The sequence below is a fragment of the Rhincodon typus genome, unplaced genomic scaffold (assembly GCF_021869965.1).
Source record: "Rhincodon typus isolate 14 unplaced genomic scaffold, sRhiTyp1.1 hic_rhity00000975, whole genome shotgun sequence".
Taxonomy (NCBI): Eukaryota; Metazoa; Chordata; class Chondrichthyes; order Orectolobiformes; family Rhincodontidae; genus Rhincodon; species Rhincodon typus.
The window spans coordinates 1-18,105 of record NW_025966613.1 but is presented as its reverse complement, the minus strand read 5'-3'; the positions used below and the strand labels follow the sequence as shown (position 1 = coordinate 18,105).

Below are 18,105 nucleotides of genomic sequence, written 5' to 3'. Positions count from 1 at the left end.
TTTCATTTGGAAAGCATATTCTTGCCAACTTTGCCGTCTGTTGTTGCCTGAAAGTAATTATTTTAAGGGCCCCTATCTATTTCAGCATTTCATGTGTTTAACTTAAAGATTCCATTAATGTAACAGGACACTTTATTGGAGGGTAAAACAGTTGTAGCTTTGCTCACTGTTATTCCAAGTCACCAAAGCTGCATTACCCAGAAATATGAGATTTTCATTTTTTTCTCTCTCTCTACTGACTGGAACCATATGTACCACTACCAAAACCCAAGTCTGCAGTCTGAACTTGTAATCAGCTTGGAGATTCCATTTTCTCACAATTCCTAATAGTCACCCTTCCAAATTCTTAATCATGTTCGTTTACCTTGCATTCTGAGCATAAAACATTCCAAATTTCTGTGGCTGAAATGGTATTTGTATACACTGACTGTGACCTTGAGCTCTAACTTGTCTTCTACCATCTGACTTACTTTGATTTTTTTGTTTCCTTGTTGAGAGAAAGTAGTTCATCCTGATACGTTGACCTGGATTTACTTGTCTCAGTAGCAGCGAATGCTCAGATGTTTGTTGCAGTTGAACACCTTGTCAATGCCACAACATCAGCCAACTGTACTTGAGCTGAAGCCTGAATGTTGAGTGTCCCTCAGCGGATTCCAGAGGGGTGACACAAAAGATCCTGCTGGACCTTGTGAAGTAGCAAGGGACTGTAATTCAAAAATTGGGCTGATTGGTCACCAGTTACGATGTTTTTCACACGTATCTTCTTCATGTTCATAGGTATAGAGTTTGCTCTGAAGATTCCACATGAGTACATTATAAAAGCAACCACCTGTATTATTGAGGTTTTTTTTAATTCTTTCAGGGACTGTAGGTTTAGTTGTATCGATCAGCATTTATTGTCCAACCCTATTTGCACTCAAAAGGTAGTAGTGAGCTGCCTGCTTTAACCACTGCTATCCATTTGGTGTCCATAAACTGTTAGGGAGGAAGTTCCAGATGACAGTGAAGGAATGATGATACATTTTCAAGACAGGATGATCAGTGGCTTGGAGAGGAACTTGTAGATGGTGGTGTTCGCAGGTATCTAATGCCCTTGTCCTTTTAAATGGTGATAATGTGGATTTGGAAGAAAACAGGGCTGAGTTTTGAACCTTGTTGAGTTTTGTGAAGAGTTTCTCTCCATCATTAGCTATGCACCGCACTCTGATGCACCATGCATCCTATTTTTCGTCTTGCCATACACCATTTTTTTAAAGCCCAATCTGCATTTGGTCAAGTGCTGCCAGCCAAATGCTGCCCCCCCGCTGTGTGGTTTAGTGGGAGGGGAACTAAAAACAAATGCTTCTCAGAGCACATACGTGGCATGGCTGACATGTCATTGCAAAGACAAGTGTACCTTCGTAAATGTATTGCTGTTTAAGAATCACGCCATTCAGATTACCTGCCCTCGACCTCAACCCATTTTTGACAGGATTTGACTGTTGCTCCCTCTCCCACTACCACCACTACTGCTACTCGGGGCAGTAACCAGTGATGCCACTACCCCACTTCCTCCTGGCTGTAACCTATGTCCTCTGATGCACTGTTATTTCCTCCACTTATACGTTAAGTTCACACCCCTTCACAATTACTGTCACCTCTGCAAACAATTCCCACAATTGATTTCCCCAATTTCCCTACAACAGTGGTGGCTTCCTGATAAGGCCCCTTGACTCTCAGAGGTTAGATCTCCCATGACCAATTTCGAGAGATAGCCCCAACTGGCTGACCTAGACCCCAAACTGATCTGTGTATAGTTCCTCAACTGACTTCCTGAGACTGCTCAAAGTGGTCACATGGGACCTAGAAGACTGACTGTGCTCCACTGCCAAGGCTGTGGAAGTATGAACTCCTTAATTCTGAATGGCTGATGGGCCGAGTTCAATGCCAGGTCATTTTACACATGTTCAGAATGTAGAGCATCTCAGGGCTCCCCGCTTGCTCTGTAGCCTCAACCAGAATTTAAAAGGCTCACGGTTCTTCTGTCTTCCCTTGCTGTTTAGCACAAAGCCAGGCAGCTTGTCAGTTATGGTGAATGGTAGTTACGTTAATAATAATATGTGGAGTGCAATTTTTGAGCTGTAAGCTCTTTGATAATTGACAAGTTCCAAACATCATTTTTTGTTTTGATGAACAATCTCAACTGTAAAGCAGCAAAGGCTTGTATTGAATCAGTATTGAATCAATTCTTGGGAGAATCCATGTACAGATTTCCCTCAAAATTAATGGAAAATTTTTTGCCTTCAGCTTGTGTTCCTTGTCCACTCATTTGCAGACTTTCTTGTATTCACAAAAATATCCGCATTTATACAGTTCTTTTAGGTTAAAGCTATAACAAGAACCTTCACAGAGACTTGAACATAAAGTATAAGGACAGATGTCCAAAAGCTTTGTGAGAGATGTGTTTTAACAAAGAAAAGTTTATTGCTTTAGAAAGGAATTTTGAAGGTATGAGGTACAATGACCAATGATTTAGCAGTGGAACAAACTTGCTGGAAACAGTCAGAGAACTGGAAGAATGTTGGGGTTGGGGTTGGGGAGGAAAAGCGGAGATGACAGTGCGGAGAACTATCATGTTTGTGGTAGTCCATAATATAAGCATGATTCTAATGGCAAGAATGTTTTAATGTGGGAAGGCCATTATACAGCAATTAACACAGGGCTGTACCTGATGAAGAAACCTTCCTGCTTTTACCCACCCACTGTAGGGACATGGATAGGATTGAACAATTGATAGTCGACTTGTTTGGATCTATTATGACACAACTTTCACGATCATCATGTCCTGAGGTGTGATATTAAACCAGCTTTTGACTCAAAGATGGGGATAATACTGTCACATTACAATACCCCTTCTTGCATGCCTTCCCCAACTCTTGGAGAACAGATACAATGCAGTTAATGGAATTAGCAAGATAAATGCCAATTGTTTTTCCTTCAATACATGTGAAGAAATGTTCTGTACACTTCTTGCTTAAGGTGTAAAGTCTGTTTAAATATATTTTCATATCCACATTATTATTGTGTTGTCAGTTTTTTGGGGTTCTGGTCAGCTTGCTCTAGTTTTGTTTGGTAACATGTATGATGAAGCAGTCCAAACTACAAGCTTTACATTGCATACAGTCGATAATATTTGAATAACTTTTTTTTCATTTACATAAATTACTAGTTTCTTGCACTGTACTACTTTGTTTTTGAAATTATACATTGCTATACCTGATATCAATGTGGACCATCTTGCCTTTGTAAAAGTTACAATTATTTTTGAATACGACCAAAGTAGAATGGTCCAAAGGAGCAGCGCGTAGAATTACATTGTGTATGTACATAAAGGTCCACTGTCCAGATGCAATACACAAATCACTTGGTGCGTCTGACGTTTTTGATGATAAAGAAAACAATAGGTCTATTTGAACTATATTTTCCTATCCAACCTCCTCCCACCCGTTGAAGTTAAATGTTTCTGCTTTTCCTTTGGATCGTAAATTTAGTGTTTAATATTATGTGGAGAACCTTCACAATTTAAAAAAAATCACTTTCCTCTTTTTGACACTTTGGACGTTGTCTATATTGCTTCTAAGGAAATGTTTGACAATGAACCACATAAAAGTTTGGTTAAAAAATGCTGAGACTTGTGGAATGGGGAGGTGAATTTCAGTTTAGATTTAAAAAAGATTGTGTTTGGGAAAGGTAACTGAATCGTGGCAAATGGTTGCTTCTCAAACTGGAGGTTTGCAGGCTGTATTATTCTGCAGGGTCAGTGCTAAGATCACTGTTTATTGTAAGTACTTGGATATCAGAACACAAAAGTAAAATTTCAAAATTTGCCAATGAAATCAAGCTTTAGGTTGTCGCACACAGTGAAGGTGATACCAATCAGTTGCAAAAGGACAAAGAAAGGCTAGCAGAAGTGGCAGGCAGGTGTTAGATGGAATTTAATGCTGAGAAATATGAGCTGTCGCATTTTGGCAGAAACAATGGGGGAGGCAATATAGATTTGATAGTGCGGTTCTAAAGATACACAACCACCTTATGGTTCTTGTGCATAGATTTTTGAAGGTAGCAAGACATACTGAGAGAGTAATTAGCAAGTTTTATTCTGTACTTCAGAAATAGTGGTTTATAGTACTGGGGAGGTGGTAGTAGAGTGGTAATATCACTGGACTAGTAATCCAGAACCCCAGGCTAATGTTCTGGGGTGTGAGTTTGAATCCTGCCATGACACGTGGTGAAAATTGAATTCAATTTAAAAAATGGGAAATTAAAAGCTAGTCAAATGGCGATCATATAACTACTACCAATTGTTGTAAAAACTCGTGTACACTAGAAAATCTGGTTCATTTATGTATTTCGGGAAGGAAATCCCATCCTTACTTGGCCTAGCTCAATCTAGACTCCATTCCCATGGTAATATGGTTGATTCTTAATAGCCCTTTGAAATGTCCCAAAATGCCACTTTGTTCAAGGGTAATTAAACAGAAATAAATGCTAGCCTAGCCAGCAATGCTGCATTGCATGAATGCATTAAAAAGAAAACAGAAGTTACAAAGCTCCAGTTAGGCCAGATGACATTGCATCCAGTTTTTGTCAGCATACTTAGGAAGACTCTAAGACTCCTTGGAGGATGCAAATAAGATTTACCAAAATGATTCTGAAGTGAAGGAAAATTAAGTTGGAGAAGTTAGGTACCTCTGCTTAGAACAAACCAGGCTGAGAGGAGGTGTATAAGATCATGGCAGGTAGACCAAGCAGAACTATTTCCATTAGCTGACAATACATGGACTAGTTGACATAGATGTGAAATTTTGGACTAAAGATGCAAAGAGTTATAAGGAAAAATCTTTTCAGTGCATCAAGTAGTAACTACCTGGAACTTGCTACCACTGTGTGGTAACGATAGAGACAGTAAATAATTTCAAAAGCAAATAAACTTGAAGGCTGTACATATAGATGGTAGTGGGAAATGGAGCAGACCGGAACTGTTCCACAGAAAGCTGGCATGGACTGTGGGTAAAATGGCTCCTGCTATACCATCGTGATTATATGACTAAAATTAACATTTAACACCATAGTGCTTTTTCAGAACAATCTTGTAATGTCAATGTTTATTAAGTATTATGTTTGACAAAGCAGAATTGTGTGAAATTTTGGCTGTAATTTTTTTAAAAATTATGTTGAAACATGATTGAGAACTTTATTTTTCTTATTTTGGACATCTTTAAAATTCATTTTGGTAACATAATACCGTTTTGTTACAAGATGGAAATAGAAATGATTTAATACGTTCTTCTGAAATTGTTTTCTTTTCTTTCAGGTGTAGTATATCCACCATGAAGGTACACCTACACACAAAATTTTGTTTAATTTGTTTACTCACCTTCTTGTTTCACCATTGCAACCACTGCCATGATGACCATGACCATGAACATAACCATGATCATAACCATACTCCTGAAGAAAACCATATACATAAGCACAATGATTACCAGATCTCCGAGGAGTCATACCTTCAAAATAATCCCAGCAAGAGCTCTCTACATCATGCAGAAAATAAGCAAATGTATTACATTCAAAAACTGTTCAGTCGCTATGGTGAGAATGGGAAGTTGACCTTTCATGGTTTAGAGAAACTCTTATCAAATTTAGGTCTTGGAGAAGTTAAGATTCTAGAGGTAGAACATGAGCATGATGATCATGACCATGTTTCGCATCTAGACTTTTCAGACCAACTCAAACATAAGCATGCACACTCCCATTCACACTCCAATCACACAGCACGTGACCAAACAATACCAATTCCCAAGGTGAAAGTGGGGCATTGTAAAAACTCAGATAACCAGAATGCACATACCATTTTGACCACCCCCACTGCTTATCATCAACCTCGGCATCATCACCGCAACCATCATCGTGGTGCAGCCCATTTTGCAGGCTCGCAGATTCATAAAGAGGGAGAGCAACTTCCTGACCTTTCAGATGTTAACACATTACAGCAGCAACCCAAAAAAAGGTCCAAAAAACGCAAAAAACATAAAGGTATAGCAAAACACCCAGAAATTACATTAACTACATCTCCTGAAGAACCCTTCAATATTATGTCCAAAACTGAACATGATGGAGATGAGCATCTTCGTGCTACTGAGGACGAAATAACTTCTCAATACAGAGCAAGGAAAGATTTGAGTTCCTCAAAAAAGAGTCATGAAGATCAACTGGAATCTGAGTTTGTACATGATGAGGTGAGAGTGACTGAACTGGATTAGTAATATTTGAACATTTTACATTTTATATATTGTGTAAATGATGACCAAGTGAATTCAGAATGTTTCCCCACATTGATAAAAATAGAATTGCTAATATAAGCTTCCTTTTCTTAATTGCTTAAATTTAACTTGTCAACTTTTTTTCTGTATTAATATGACATTCAGATGATATTTTATCATTTTGAAAACCAGTTTTAGGCCTTTATAATTACTCTGTGTTTCTTCCTCCTTCACAATCTTCTGTCATTGTTATCACATAAAATCTCTCAAACCTTTTTATCAATTACTATTTATTTTGCTGGCTCCAGGTCCCTTTACTGTACTAACCTAACTACTTCAGAATGAAAAATAGGGAAAGCTCAAGCTGCCAAATTAAGAATGGAAGCTGCAGAAGGGTGTCAGCCTGCTCACTCGGGCATATGCCTTCCTACTAGCATCTGCAGAGAAAAAGAATATCTTTTACTTTAAAATTGACCTGCTTGCAACCTTATCCTATAATTATTGTCTTATCCCTTCAATCTGTTTGAGTTGACATTTGGAGCTGCACATAATGAAGTAAATTAGTTTAGACCACTTAATTTTATACTATTTTTGTTTAAGATTGAGGCAGTTTTTAAAGCATAATGAAATAAATTAGAACTGATTTAATGTTTGAAAGGAAAAAGATCCCAATATTTTCAGATTTTAAGATGAAAAATTCATTCTTAAAAATGCACTTCTGTGAATGTTAAATTAGGTTGAAATCTAAAATAACTCATGAAGAGGTGCACAAAAAGTGCCCAAGTGTCCAGAAGTCATTACCAATTTTAGAGGAAAAAGAAAGTTCAATTTAAATAATTAACAAAAATTAACTGCAATTAACTGACAGCAGAAAATTTATAATATTAACTTTGAGTTTTTTCAGTTGTTCATTCTCATGTAGTTTATTGTAATGCACTAAAAACCTGCAGCTAATTTGCATGCAGCAAACCCTATAACTGCAATATGATAAATAACCAAATTAGTTTATCGCTTTCCCAAAAAAAACCATGTCTCCATGTCATGGAGAGCTCGCCATTTTTGTTTCAGATAGTGGCATGTGATCTTTTATGTCCAAATAAGATGACAGACTGGGTTTCCAGTCTTTCTTGTAAAATATTGCTAAGGCATTCTCATCAGCCTGAAGGCCATCGACCTAAAAAATTTACTTTTCTTCTTTTCACGGGTGCTGTTTGACCTGTTGAATACTTTTCCAGCATTGTCTGTTTTAATTTCAGATTTCCATGATAGGCAATATTTTGAATTTGCAACACTTTCTCACATTCCAGACTTAATTTTACCAAAAAAGTCAGCAGGGTGGAAATTTCAGAGTCTTTCATGGATAGTTTCTCTGTGAGGTCTAGTGAGTTATGTCACCACTATTTTACTACCATGTGCTCACCAGTGTTGGGCGTACCTGCTGCTGCTGCCAGAACGTTTCTGGAATTTGTGCTGCTGGAGCCATATATAAATCCTAGCATAGTATGTTGCTGCACAATTCTAAAGGACATGACTGCTGAAAGGGAGTTGACACCCCACCACATTGACATGCCATGGATATCTTGTTGGTCAGGTGGTGGAACAGAGGACAGTCCTCTTTTTACCAGGACTGCCAAAGGAGATCATAGCTCCAGACTGAGCCAATCTTGTCTGAAATTATCATCCAGGTTAGTACATGTCCACATTCTGGAGGAACACCCAAAAATGCATGAGAAGGTTGATGACCTTATGCATTCCACAAGTTTAAATAACACTATCCTCTGTTTACTTCCTCACATCCTTTAACTCTGTCATTGTACCCACTATCCACCATTCCTCACGGTCTACCATTCTCACATTTGCATGCAGCATCTTCCCTCAATCACTGTCACCTAACCCTAGATTACTAAACTGTATGACGTCTGAGGCTCCGACTTAATAACCTCTTAAAACTGTCCGTCAAACTGTCTATATGCTCCCAAGCTGTTTCTATTGCTTGTAAAACTCAACCTAATGCGCTCAGCTGTTATAACAAACCATTACCACTTTGCAATAGTAAAACCAATTGAAATTGTTAAAACAGATGACTTGTTTAAGTTACATCAAATGAACTGTCAATCTTTGCACCACAGGAACAGGTGTCTATCTGTTTTCTCAGGAAAAAGTACAGAGCTGTTTTTCTTCAATTTACTTATGATCATCAAGTTAAGAGCCTCCAAACACACTTTACTTCAGTTTTAATACATAACAATACATGGGAAAGTACTGTAATGTATCTCAGCACTTACACTGTGCAGGTTGAACAAATCTAACCCATAATACAATATCTGTCTACTCAATTAAAAGAAAAAGCTTTCTTTTGTATTCCAAAGCCTGTCAATGAAAGAATCCAGGATCTGGTGACTTCTTAGTTCACCATTTCGGACTGTGGTTCCCCCAACTCTGTGGATCAGGTATTGTTACAGAAAAGACCTGACTTTACAAAAGATCCTTTTGTATGAGCGTGGTGGTAGGTGGGACTCTCCACACTAGAGCTAGTAAGGCAGAAGTGCTGCGCACAGGAGGACTACCACACTATTATCCCATGCTGGCAAAACTTGGTGGAAATGGAAATAGTCCTGTCTGCCATTGCAGCAGAACAATCAGCATCTAAAAGAAGATGGTTTAGTTTCATTTTGGCTGTGGATTATAGTGACTGCAAACAAATTTTCATCAATTGTTACATAAATTTTTAGTAATTTCCTTTTCTAATCTTTCTGGACAAAATTGAAAATACTAATGTAGCTTTCATTCGTATGTTATAAGTGTACATTCCCTTGTTTTCATATCCATTAATAAGGTTTTAACGGTATTTTCCGTGTAATATATTCAAAAATTGTTCAAAAATTACTTTGGCAATTGATATTATTATTTTGTGATATTAAACTGTAATCTGAAATGCAAATTTGGTGAGTTTTTAATGTATTTAAACAAATGTGTTCCTTCTAGTGCTTGAATGTCTCTCACCTGCTTCAGAGCTATGGTCTTAGCACAAATTCTGGGATTTCTACAGTGGAATTTACCTACCTATGCCCTGCTTTGCTATTCCAAATTGATAGTAGAGTTTGTATCCAATATCATGATGAATTAAGTATGGAGCCCGTAGACAACCAAGATTCTGTGTTACCAGGTGAGGCATTATATATGATCTAAAGTAAAGCTGGAATTTGTTTTTATTCTTATGAAGTGGCCACAACTTCAAGCTTCCAGGCATTTTCACAATCTGTATTTTCTTACAAATATGTATTTATATCAGGAGACTCATTCACGACTACAACATTTGCTTTAAGCTGTCAGAAGTTCAGTTTACTGTCTTTGCCCTGGGTTGGCCCACTGCAGAATTTTGTGCTTTTTAGAATTATTTGTTCTTGGGATTTGAGGCCAGCATTTACTGCAAATCCTAATTGTCCTTGAAAAGACAGGAGTGACCCACTACCTTGAACCACTGAAATCCATATGGTGTTGCTGCATCTACAGTGTTAGGGAGGGAGTTCTAAGAATTTGACCCAGCAACAAAGAAGGATAGCTCCAAATCAGGTTGGTATTTGACTTGGAGAGAACCTTACAGCTGGTTTTGTTTTTACGCTTCCACTCCCTTTATTCTTGTAGGCAGTAGAGATTGGGGGTTTGGCTGGGCGCTGTTCAAGGAGACTTGGGGAGTTGCTGCTATGTATCTTGTTGACAGTACTCATGTAATTTGTAAGTGGTAAAGTAATTGGTAGTGGAGGGAATGATGTTTAAGTTGATGGATAGGCGCAGTCTTGTTTGTCCTGGAATGTGTAGAACTTAAGGCTTTCATTAAGGACAGCCTAAGAAAACCTGAAGAAGATTCCCAGAGCCAAGTGGGGGAAAGCCTGCCTGAGGTCTCTGGCACTGTTTGAAGTTTAAAGATAAAGATTAAAGCGCAAAATATCCTTGTGTTCCATCCATCCCAACCCATGACACCTAATTCCCTATGCCCGTCCCAATGGCCACTACTTCACACACCCTCTACAATAACCTAGGCCCCTGTACAATCCCTTTTTATTTCCACGGCGCTCCATGTCTCTCACATAACCACCCTTTGCCATGCCGATTCACCCAATATTTACCATGAGGACGTGCGCCTTTGAGAAAGATGCAGTTCTGTTGAATAAAATAAGTGTATTTCAGACTTACAATTGAGAAAAATGATCTCATTCATAAATTATGTTTAATGCATTTAAATTTCTTCACCTCCATAAGAATAATTATAAGAACAAGCATTTTATTCAACTGCATATGCATTGGGAATTATCGTTCCCCTGCAAATAGTCCAAAATTACTTGCAGTTAAATTGTAACATGGAAGTTACCCCACTATGATAACGAATCATTGTGAAATCTAAACCAATAATGGAAATCTTCAGTGTAAGGTCAGCAGACAGATTGAAATAGAAAGCAATCATTGTCCAGATCTCCTTCCAAGATTTAATATCTTCAATAGATCTCTTTTAACAGCTTTGACAGCATGTTTTAACGGCATGTTTTACACAGAAACATTTCTACTTTTAAAAAGTGCAAAGAGCACCTGATCCCCATTCCATGCCTTGCCTCTCCTAAGTACAGTCTTGCCACTCACATGGGGTGTCTTTCCTTTGTGTCCATGGCATTGAAATCTCTCAATGAATTGTGATCAGTAGTAGCAGTGGAAAATTGATCATATCCATGGTTGACAAACAGGAGGCTGGAAGAAAACATCAGACGAGGCAGCATCTGGAAGAAAGGAGTAGTCAACATTTCAGGTATTACTCTTATTCAGGACTGGATGTGGGAGTAGGGGGAGCTGCAGATAAGGTGGGGGGGAGTCTCCAAATCCAGTGGGTTGCCATGGGCCCTCGCATGGGCCCCAACTATGCCTGCCTGTTTGTCGGCTATGTTGAGCAGTCCCCCTCCAGTACGTACACTGTTACTGTTCCCAAACTCTTCCGCCATTATGTTGATGACTGAATCAGTGCTGCCTCCAGCACCCAGGCAGAACTGGAGCAGCTCATCAACTTCACAACTTCCACCCCACCCTCGCTTGGTCTGTCTCAGACACCTCCCTCCCCTTTCTTGACCTCTCCTTTTCCATTTCTAACGACAGTTTAAGCACTGACATTTACTGTAAATCCACAGACTCCCGTAGATATCTAGACTACACCTCCCACTCTGTATCCTTCAAAAACTCCATCCTGTTTTCCCAATTCCTCCATCTCCATCACATCTGTTCTGACGAGGTGGCATTCCATTCCCAAGCATCCCCCCCCGAGCATCCTAGATGTCCGCCTTTTTCAAACAACGCTGTTTTTCCCCCCTCTATTATCCAGACAGTCCTCCACTGCACCTCATCCACTCCCCATTCCACAGCTCTTAACCAACAGACCCCCTGCCAAACATAATAAAATTGGGTTCCCCTTGTCCTCACTTTCCACCCTACCAGTCTCCGCATCTAACCTATCATGGTCAAACACTTGTGCCAACTCCAATTAGACCCCACCACCTGGAACTTCTTCCATTCCCCACCACTCTCTGCCTTCCACAAGGACCATTCCTTTCCCCACTCCTTAGTTCATGTCAGACTCCCCACCAACCACTCCAACCCACCTGGTACCTTCCCCTGTAACCATAAAAGATGCAACACCTGCCCACACACCACCTCCCTCATCTCCATTCAGGGCCCTAAACAGCCCTTCCAAGTAGGACAGAGCTTCACCTGAATCTCCTTCGACCTAGTCTATTGCATCCAATGCTCTCGATGTGGTCCTCTGTACGATGGTGAGACCCAGCATAGACTAGGTAACCATTTCACTGAGCATCTCCACCTTGCCCATAACAGCCAATCTAACCACCCAGTTACCGCCCATTTCAACTACCCGCCCCACTCCCCCTCCAAGACATCCATCCTCAGCCTCCTCCAGTGTCACAGTGACTCAGAACGCAAATTTGAAGAATACCGCTTATCTTCCGCTTGAGCACCCTATAGCCCAGAGGACTCAACATTGAGTTCTCCAATTTCAAATAACCTTCCCACCCATCCCCCAGCTTTCCTTCCAGCCCCACCTCCTCCCTTCCATTCCACCTTCTGACCCTCCCCTCGAGCCCCCTACTGGATTCATCCCTCCCATCGACTGACTAGGTCGTACCTAGCACCACCATTCTGCCTCCATCCTTCCCTCCCCTCCCCACACCTTCATCTACAGCTTCCCCCTACCCCCACATCCAGTCCCAAAGATGGGTAATACCCAAAACATTGAATGCTCCTTTCCTCCAGATGCTGCCTGGCCTGCTGTGTTTTTCCAGCTTTCTATTTGTCTACCTTAGATTCCAGCATCTGCAGTTTTGTTGTCCATATCCATGGTTATTTTATACATTGTTATGATATATTTTAGTATATTAAAATAAAATTGATGTGAAAATAATTTCTAATATTACTTGAATTTAATACCTCCAGGTATAAGAAACAGAAAATCTTGGTATTATCAAGGCTATTATTCTACTTGGCATGAATGGAAGTTTGGAAAATTGATGTGCAGTACAAAATTGAGTAATTTGTAATAAATTTATTACTACTTCCCCTAGTGAATGAAACTGCAAGATTGAATTAAAACTCTCATTTCATTAAAGCTTCTTAAGCATACCATTGTTAACTATTTTCTTAATCTTATTTTGATGTTTTTGTGGTAACCAAATATATTCTTCTGAATCAGTTGTTTCTTACACAGTTTGGATTTGGGGATTGCTGTCAATCACCATTATAAGCTTGTTGTCAGTTCTGGGTGTCGTCCTTGTACCGATCATCAATCAAGTGTGCTTCAAGTATCTTCTGACATTCCTAGTGGCTCTGGCAGTGGGAACACTTAGTGGTGATGCATTACTGCATCTTATGCCACATGTAAGTACAATTTCATTTAATGAGAATGTAGTTTGTCATGTGGCTCCAATCTTGGATGGGAGAGAGCACTTTGAAGTGAGTTCTTCAAAGAGACATTGAAAAGGTTTTAGGAAGGCAGACAAATGGGCCTTTCTCTACTCTGGTATTGAGGCATTAATTTTATTGCAGTGATCATAGTATTCAATTTACCAACTGGCCATCAATGATTGTTTGTAATGTGCTTTATTTTCACCTCACTTGTATATTTTGACATTTTCTCAGTGCAGGTTTTCCTTTACTTGTTGGAATCACCATGGTCACATATTTGCGTCCTTGCTTCTAAATAAGTTGGAATTGGATTTGGGGTTTTCTGGGTGTGTCTGGCTTTGGTATTCATTGATTAAAGTTAACTAGCCCCCTCAGACCTAATAACTATTATTAACAACACCCAAAAACATCACCTCTTTGAAGGTTGACAGCACCGAGTGGAAGCTCTTCGTTCATTGGTGCCAGGTCGTAATTTCAACTGACTGAGATATCATGCTCTATCATAGAATGATACTGAATCAGAGATACTTTGAGTTTGCTGTACAGCCACATTATTTCTTCTGCCTATCATCCCACCTGTGCAGGAACACCTGAAGTTTTCAAGAAGACGAAGAATTCAAGAAAATAAAACATTGCTTTTTTTTTTACTTTGAATTTACTGTTGACCTATTTATTCTGATTCCTTTCAGTTCTTCTAAACTTGAAAAAAATTTTGTTGCTGATTATTTTAATTAATGAAACACATTGATTGTTGGAAGAAAGCCTAATCTTTTTACCAGACAAATAGTCCAGTCTTGTTTCCTCCATTCATTATTTACAAAAAACTAAACCTGAGTTTTACTTCTTTGAGAAATTGCCGTGCTATTGTTTACTCCTCTGCCTTGTGTTTCATATGCTGAGGAATGCAAATCGTAAACTTTTTATTTTGATTGGTAATTAGTAAGTAATCTGACATCCTCAATTCCTTTACAAGCATTGTAAAATCTGAAATATTTTGTGATTTGGTTATAAATGACATTGATTTGAAAATTTGAAACACTGATCTGTTTTATTTTACTTTATTTTCATACTTTGTTTCCTACACTCATTCATGGTGTATGGCATCACTGGCAAGGCATTTGCCCATGCCAAATCACCCTTCAACTAAGTGACTTACTTTGGTCATTTCAGAAGGTAGTTAAGAATCAGCCATATTGTTGTGGTTCTGGAGTCAAATGTTGACCAGGTAAGATTGGCAGATCCCTTCCTTAAAGAGCTTAATGTATCTGATGGGTTTTTATGATAATTGATGGTACTTTCATGGTCACCATCAATGAGACTCGCTTAATATTCCAGATTTTTAAAGATCATGGTTAATGCTTATAGTCAGATGTCTAAGTTGTTCCAGATTCATTGTGAGTATAGTCTGAGATTTGTGCTACATCACTATTTATCTTTTTTTTTGTAAAAATAGTCACAAGGTAACCATGATCATAGTCATCATGACCATAACCACGACCATGACCATGATCATGATCATAATCATACTCATGGAAATCATGAAATCTCTGAAGATCTCCTCACACTACATAATGGATTGTGGAAAGGACTTACAGCTCTGGGTGGTATCTACCTCCTTTTCATCATCGAACACTGCATCGGCATATTCCGTGATCGCAGAGCCAGCACGGTAAGATCAAAATGTGTGCATTATTGTTGGTAATTCAGTGTTCTCTTTCCTATGCTTAAATGTTAAAGTTATCTTAAATTCCACCAGAGCTGTGTGCAACTATTTATGCCAGTATGTTACTTCTAGTTGGGAATGACCCAAACTATAATTCCACCAATTCAGGAACTAATAACTAATGTACATTGTAGTTGATACCTCATGGACAATATGACATTCCATTTTAAGTCTGAGAGTAACATACTCCAATCACAAACAAAAATCTTAGAGTTAAAGCCAATTATATAGCAGTGGGTATGCAAGTGCAACATTTAATAAGGGCAAATAGAATCTTGATATTTATATCAAAAGGACTGGATTATAAAAGTAGTGTTGTTACAATTATATAAGGCATTGGTGAGAGTATTGTGTCTAATTTTGGTCTCCTTCCTTGAGTAAGGATGTGGTGGCACTGGAGACAGTTCAGAGGAGGTTCATCAGATTGGTTCCAGGGATGAAAGGGCTGTCGTATGAGGAGCAGTTGAATTGCTTGGGCTTGTAATCACTGGCGCTCAGAAGAACGAGGAGGTGTCTGATTGAGGTCTATAGTATGCTAACGGGGATTGATAAGGTGATGTTGAACAGATGTTCCACATTTGGGACAGTCTAGAACAAGTATCATAGAATCCCTGCAGTGTGGAAGCAGGCCATTTGGCCCACTGAGTCCACACTGACCTTTTGAAGAGCATTCAACCCCGTGATACATTTCACATGGCTATTACACATTGCCTCCACATCTTTGGACTGTGAGAGGAAACTGGAGCACCTGGAGACATGGGGAGAGAATGTGCAAACTCCACCGAGCCACCGTTCCACCCCCATGTCTAAGAGGTCAAAGACATAGAGTGAGAGAATGTAGATTCAAAACAGAGATGAGGAGAAACTGTTTTTCTCAAAGGGTTGTGAATCTGTGGAATTCACTGCCCTATAGTGCCGTGGAGGTAGAATCAATCACTAGATTCAAGAAAGAAATAGATATGTTTCTGATGAAAAGCACTGTTCATGATAAAGGGCTGTGGGCAGCAGGCAGGAAAGCGGAGTTGAGACCAATTTAAGATCAGGCATGATCAGCCAGTGCCCTCGAAGGGCTGAATAGCCCTCAACTGCTCCTAATTCCTATATTCCTGTAGCTGTGAGGGGAGAACTGACTATGGTTGTTGAATAGACAAAAAAAAATCCATAAATGAACAGTGTGAAATATTTAAAATAATAATTCAGAATGGTCAGTAAAAATATGTTCCATAAAAATCAAAGCAAAGCAAGAAAGATCCATTCTTGGTTTACTCTGGAAGCTCAAGATAGAGTTAAATTTAAAGAAGATACTTAAGGTTGCAAAGAATCTGAGATTGGGGAGTGTTTTGGAAACTGGCAACAAGACACTAAGATGCTGTTTAAAAAGGGGAAAGAAATAGAACGTGAGAGCAAACCAGGCTGAAAAAATTATTATGGGAAGCATTGAGCAAATATGTTGTAACTGCCTTTATTGTAGAAGATACAATTTACATACCTCAAATTAAAGGTAAACAGGTGGTAAAATGTGTGAGGAAATTAGCAGCAGAGAAAATATACTGCAGGAAGTCATGGAACTAAAATCCAACAAATCCTTAATAACTGATGGTCTACTTTAGGATTGGAAAAGGGATAGCTGTGAAGATGGTGGATGCACTAATTATAATTTTCCAAGCTTCCCTAGATTCTGGACCAGTGCCAGCAAATTGGAAGTTAGCAAATATAACACTGTCATTAAAGAAAAGAGGAAGAAAGGAAAAAAAAACTGCCATTGCAGGACATTTACCCTGACATCAGTCATCACAAAAGAGCTAGAATTTATTTTTAAGGAAGTCTTAGCAATTCAGTTAGAAAATCGTACTGTGGTCAGACAAAGTCAACATGGTTTTACAAAAAGGCAGTTGTGTTTGACAAATATCTTGTTGTTTTTGAGGATGTAACTAATAGGTAACTAGAAAGTGAAACCAATATAAGCGGTAACTGGATTTCCAAAATATACTCAAATAAGGTGCTATACAAAACATTAAGTAGGCAAGATAAGGAGTCATGGAGTACAGTGTAATATGTTGGTATGGATAGAGGACTTATTAACAGACAGGGAGCAAAAACTATATATAAATGCAAGTTGGTAGGCTGTAACTGGTGGAAGTGCTAAAAGGTTAAGTGTTGGGCCCATGGTTATTTATGAACTCTACATTCATGATTTGGATGAAGAGCTAAATTGGCTGATTGTGCAAAACTAGGGGGAAATGTAAGCTTTGAGAAGGGAAGCATTTATGTCAAGCCCCCTAAAATCTTGTATATTTCAATCAAGTCTCTTCTCATTCTTCTAAACTCCAATGAGTACAAACGCAACCTACTCAACTTTTACTCCTAAGACAGACCCTCCATACTCGGAATCAACATAGTGAACCTTCTTTGGACTGCCTCCCATGCCAGTATCCCTTTCCTTAGATAAGGGGATCAAAATTGCTGACAGTATTCTGGATGTCAGTCTAACTAATGCCTAAAGACTTTGTGCCTTTTTAATGGGAGGAAGCCTTGGAGAGCTACCAGCGAGCCAAAGTGACTAGCAGCTCTGTAGTCCCAGCAGACCCACTAAGAATGCTAGTCACTTCAGTCAGTCCCTAATGCTGAACAATGCAGGTATGTTGATGGTCTTGGCAAGGGTAATGGCAACTGGTACCAAGAGGCCCAGGGAGAAGGTTATGGAGGACCCTCTCAAAGCTGGATTGGTTACCCCACTTCTGACACCAGCCTGAATAGGATGAGGCAGTTAAGTAACATCTTAAGGATCGGAATGGGTAGGCAAGTAGACCATCGCTCTTCAGATAGGTTGAAGGTGTGCAAAGAGGTGGTAGGACGCTCACCCGTTGGATTTTATGAGGCCTCCCCCAACCTTCAAACTGGCCAGCAGGGTAATGAAAAATCCAGCCCTTTGTTTCTTGTCATTCAGCCAATTTTGTATCCATGCTGTCACTGTCTGTTCATTCCATGGGCTTTAACATGGTTAGCAACGTTCATCACTGTGGACAATTACATGTATTCAGTTGTCTACGTCTCAAACTGTGGTGTTTCCATCCAAAACTGCTGAGTAACCACTAAGGTACTGCTTAAAACCACTTTCTTAATTAA

General features: G+C 39.2%; 1 protein-coding gene across 1 annotated transcript in view; it reads left to right on the top strand.

Moving 5' to 3' along the window:
- LOC109920200 (zinc transporter ZIP10-like) overlaps positions 1–14,925 on the top strand; it is a gene marked incomplete at its 3' end in the record, with an annotated part of 30,860 nt that extends 15,935 nt beyond the window's left edge. The window contains exons 2-5 of the mRNA XM_048592286.1: positions 5,354–6,278; positions 9,288–9,468; positions 13,045–13,229; positions 14,710–14,925. Coding sequence (XP_048448243.1) covers positions 5,370–6,278; positions 9,288–9,468; positions 13,045–13,229; positions 14,710–14,925 — 1,491 coding nt within the window. The remainder of the gene's footprint in view (positions 1–5,353; positions 6,279–9,287; positions 9,469–13,044; positions 13,230–14,709) is intronic.
- Positions 14,926–18,105: the final 3,180 nt, after the last annotated feature.